General features: G+C 52.9%; 1 protein-coding gene across 1 annotated transcript in view; it reads right to left on the bottom strand.

Annotated features, from left to right (window-relative positions):
• The window catches only part of LOC102489364 (villin-1), a gene marked incomplete at its 5' end in the record, with an annotated part of 21,916 nt that extends 17,625 nt beyond the window's left edge, over positions 1–4,291 (bottom strand). Inside the window, 5 exon segments of the mRNA XM_006166982.2 lie at positions 1,259–1,327; positions 1,785–1,973; positions 2,673–2,817; positions 3,467–3,612; positions 4,112–4,291. Of these exon segments, the coding sequence (XP_006167044.2) occupies positions 1,259–1,327; positions 1,785–1,973; positions 2,673–2,817; positions 3,467–3,612; positions 4,112–4,291 (729 nt within the window).
• Positions 4,292–4,882: the final 591 nt, after the last annotated feature.

Below are 4,882 nucleotides of genomic sequence, written 5' to 3'. Positions count from 1 at the left end.
TTTCTCACTTTCTATCTCTCTGTTTCTCTCTGTCTGGCGAGCGCACGTGCCCTATAGCAAAAACCTCACAAAAAAAAAAAGAGTGGGACCCCGGAATCTTCATTTTAATACACTTTCTCCACTCCCTTGACCCCCATGACCCAGACTTCTTTTTTTCTCTCATTGCCAAGGGTATGTGTGCTCACCAGAGAGAAACAGAGAAAAGGGGAGAAACACTCCCAAATGGGGTGTAATCAAAATTTCTTCATCCTGTCAGAATTTGGGGCACATACATACACACACCTGGAGTGTTTTTCAAGCCACTTAATTCAAACCACGGTTGTCCAAGTGGGATTTGACTCCCTTAACCAGCCTGACCCAGACTTCTTTTTTTTTTAAATTATTTTATTTAACTTTATTTATTTTAATTTGACCAGAGATGGGGAGAGAGCGAGAGAACAGAGAGAAAGTGAGAAAGCAAGTCACCAGGTCTGGGACTCGAACCACAGTTGGCCATGTGGGAGTCCAGCACCCTTAACCACCACACCACTTGCCGGCCCTGACCCAGACTTGTTTTTTAAAATTATTTTTAACTTTTTCTATTGGGCACATGTGCTCATCAAAGACAGAGAAAGAGAGAAAGTGAGAAAGCACCCCCCACAGGGGATGGCCATACTGCAACCCCTTCTCCACTGTCTCCTCAGGATTCTGGGCATGTACATATGCCTGGCATGTTTTTCAAGCCACTGGGTCTCATACTCAGAGCACTCAGTTGGGGGAACCAGCAGTTAGCGTAATGGCTATGTCGCTGGACTCCCATGGAGTCGACTGCGGTTCGAGTCCCGGACCTGGTGGCTTAAAACTCATGCCGGGCGCGTGTGCGTGCGTGCCCAAGATCCCGAGAGGAGAATGGAGGAGAAGGGATTGTGGTGTGACTATCCCCCCTGAGGGGTGATTTCTCGCTTTCTGTCTCTCTGTCTCTGTCTGGTGAGCGCATGGGCCCTATAGCGAAAACCTCTCCAAAAAAAAAAAAGCCTCTCAGTTTGCCATGTGGGATCCAGCTGCCCCTCCCTCCCCCGACTTCCATGCATGACAGAATTTGGGAAGCATTCACCAGAAACTGGAGGAGATGAAACAGCTAGAGGCACCAGAAGCAAGCAGCGAGAGTGTCCACAAAGGTGGGCGGGACTGGCAGGCAAGCACAGGACACTGGCGTCTTCTCCAGAGCATTCTGAACACCCACGGTCCCTATAGAGCCCAGCTGCCCTGCCCTACTCACAGCAGTGATCTGGCTCCAGTTCCCAGAGTGCCCAAGCTCCTCCTTCAGGTCCTCATAGGATTTAGAGTTCTGCATGTAAAGTAACAGGTTAGATCTGGGTCTCAGCAGAGGGGACAAAAGGCCATCTTCCTTCAGGACTTGAAAGAAGGTGGGTGGGGCTGGGGCCCATCAGTGAGAAGGGAAAGTGGAAGCTCAGGCTCAAGCTAAAGGAGGGTGGCTGAAAAAGTGAGGAAGGGGACTGACAGGGACTAATGGGGTGGGGTTGAGGGCGGACAGGGCAGAACAGGGCAGAGTGGGCTGTTTGTCCCTGCACAGCCGGACATAGGTATGTAGAGGAATATGCTCTTTTCCCACCCAGAGAAGTAGGTGCCAGCAACCCCAGGCTCTGGGGCCCTAGGACTCCTGGGGAACTGAGGGCTCTTCCCAGAGCTTGGAGCAGAGCCCTCCTGTGAAGGATGAAAGGAAAAGGGATTATGGCTCTTTGGGAGCCCCATCACCCTACCCCCATTATGCTGGGGACACTCACACTCCACTTGAAGGGATCCCATGCCAGGAACCAGCCTGTGAAGGTGGGGGGCTCATGTCCCTGCTTCACCACAATGATGGGAGTCTCGAGGTCTCGACCGCTGGGATGTGTCTTCAGGTATTCCTGCACGGTGGTGGCTGCAGCCTTCTTCTCCTCCTCATTAGCGTGCTTCCCAATCCAGAAGAAGACCTGTGGAGGAGCCAGTGAGCCCAGTCAGTCCTCATCCTCCCTGGCCCCAGGCTCTGCCTTGGTTCAGCCAGATGTCCATCAGCACAGCCCTGACCCTGCCAGTGACCATACCCAGCAAACAGCCTTGAGCGAGGCCCGTCTGGCCTTACTCTTGCATCTGGAGATGAGGTTGGGCGGATACCTTTGACTTGGACATTCTGCCTATGTGTGACTTCCAGCCTCACTAGAGCACAAAATTCTCAAAGTCTCGTTTAAGCACTATGCATGGCAGGCCATGGTTTGAATCCAATCCCTAGCGACTTGGAAACTGTATGTGTGCGCGTGCACGCGCGCATGCGTGTGCCTAAAATCCCTAAAGGAGGGAGATAGAGAAGGGATTATGGCATGATGACACCTCATTGGGGATGGCGGGTGGCGGAGAGGGGATGATTTATCTTTTTCTCTGGCAAGTGCACATACTCTGGCAATTAAAAAAAATGTGAAAAAAACTCTCGCACTACCATATGAAATAAACAGGACTTTAAGAGAGAAGAATACATCCTGGCCAGCGGCCGTGCATGGCACGTTCCTCCCCTTCCTTCTCTCTTAGGCTCCATTCCCAGGGAGAGGGTACACAGGCTGACCTACCCCTGAAGCTACTCTTTCTTGGCCCTGGGGATTGAGGTGCATGGAAAAGAGGTCCCAGACCCTCAGTCCTACCTGGTCCCAGACATCTAGCAGGAACACATCATCCTCTCCCAAGTCATCTTGATTGAAGTCAAGGATCTCTGTGGCCAGAAAGCGCCCGGTCTTGTTAGAACACTCAAAGAGCCGGGGGGCGATGGCCAGGTTTTCTTCCTGCAGTCTGCAGGATGGAGAGGAGACGGTGTTGTCAGGAGGAAGGTGTGAAGAAAAGAGAGCGGAGGCCACAGCACCCTGAGGGAGAGACTCTGACACAGTAAGGCAACATGCCCTGTGGCAAGGGTTGCACCTCATCCCATGAATTTCCTGAACATGCATTCCAGAGCTTCTGCCATAGTCCTGTTGGGAAGTTCTACCTACATCTTCCTCCTCTCTCTCCTGCTGCTACCACCATACAGACCTTTCTGCTTCGAAATGGGGATCATGGGTATTCTTCAGTCTCTTAATGGGGGTTTGCAGTTGGTGTTCCTCAGCATCTTGGACCTGGGTCAGTAGCTAAAGGCAGGTTGGATTCTGGCACCTTCTTCCTAGAGGGCAAATCAGAGCCCTGGCCCTCTATTTGAGCAGCTTGCTATGGCTATGAATTCCCTTTGCCAGTGAAGCATACCACCAGGCCCTGGGCAGATATGACACATAGCACAGACTCAGCCCCTTGGCCTAGAGTAACCTGGGAGCCTGGCACAGTGCCAGGCACACAGTCCTTGGTCCATGCCTGCTGCAGCTATAGGGGATGAGGTAGGGTTGAAAATGCTGGGGGCGGGGGGTTCTCCAGCCTCAGGTGATGAGCTGGTGCTGAGGGGTCCGATAGTTACCTTTTACTGTTAGCATACGGGGCCTTCCCTCCCAGGGCCATCCAGAAGTTGGCTGGCTCCTGCCCTTCCACCACCACTTGCTTCTCCGTCTTGGAGATGATGTCAGCAACCATCTTGGCCATCTCCCGCTCATCCCCGCTACAGCCCTGGAGAGGGAGGGAGGGATGCTGACATGCGAGGAGAGCCCATCTCTAGTTTCATCCCTCCCTTATCCTTTTGCCACATTCACTGTCCACAGCTTGGGATCGGAGAGGGCTCCTGGATCAGGACTCCGTGCACCTAGCCCTGGCGGGACATTCTCCGATTCTCTGTTCTATCCTTGACACTCCAAAGATAGCAGAGGAGATGAGAGAGTCTGCTCTGTCCTTAGTGCAAAAAGGACTGCCAGAGGCTGGGACTTTTGTTTCCGAGAGAAAGGAGAGACAAGGCTGAGACAGACAGGAGTGGCCAGGAACAAACAGAATGCAGGAGACTGACTCATGCAGAGGCACACATGGGGCAGAACGACTGACTCAGAGCTGTAGAGGACAGACAGGTTTGCAGAGGCAGCTGGAAACAGGTGAGCAGGACCTAGCGGGCCAAAGGCTCCACGAGACCCACCCAGTCTGCTCTGAGGCAGGGTAGGCCTCTGGGTCCCACACACACCTTTCCACACCACAGGTAGCAGCAGGACTGGGTCTTGAGGATGAAGACATCGTTGGAGTTGAGGGAGGTGGCCCGGGCCGGAACCTCAAAGGCTTTGGTGTTGTTGGCGCTGGTTCCTCGGACCTGGAACAGCCGTGTAGAGGGCACGGGCTCCGTGTTGTTGGCTCGGGAGGTGCCTCCCTGCAGGGGTGGGGAGAAGGCAAGGAGACACAGACAGGGGTAACTGAGTAAAAAGGACCACGGGGTTGAGCAGGCAGTGGTGCAGCAACAATGCAACGGGCCCACCTGGGGAGATCCTGGGTTTGGGTTCTGGGACCTCCCTGAACACATGGGACATGTGTTTGCCTGTGATCCAGGCTGGCTAAGGTTGAGGAAGGCTGTGGCATAAAGGACCTGTTGGGGGTGGCTGGCAGGTGGCATGGTGGTTAAGGGTGCTGGACATCCACATGGCTGACCATGGTTCGAGTCCCAGATCTGGCAGCTTGCTTTCTCACTCTCCTTCCTTCCTTCCTTCCTTCTTTCCTTCCTTCCTTCCTCTCACTCTCGCTCTCGCTCTGTCCCTCTCTGGTCAAATTAAAATAAATAAAGTTAAATAAAATAATTCTTTAAAAAAAAAAAGGAAAAAAAAATAAGCTGTTGGGTGGGGCCAGCAGGTGGCATGGTGGTTAAGGGTCTATAGTTCAACTCCTGGACCTGACGGCTTGCTTTCTCACTTTCCCTCTCCATCCCCCTCTACCCTGCCTCCTCTCTGGTCAAATTGAAATAAATAAA

The sequence above is a fragment of the Tupaia chinensis genome, unplaced genomic scaffold (genome assembly GCF_000334495.1).
Source record: "Tupaia chinensis unplaced genomic scaffold, TupChi_1.0 Scaffold144380_1, whole genome shotgun sequence".
Lineage (NCBI taxonomy): Eukaryota > Metazoa > Chordata > Mammalia > Scandentia > Tupaiidae > Tupaia > Tupaia belangeri.
This window is presented reverse-complemented; position numbering and strand designations above follow the sequence as displayed.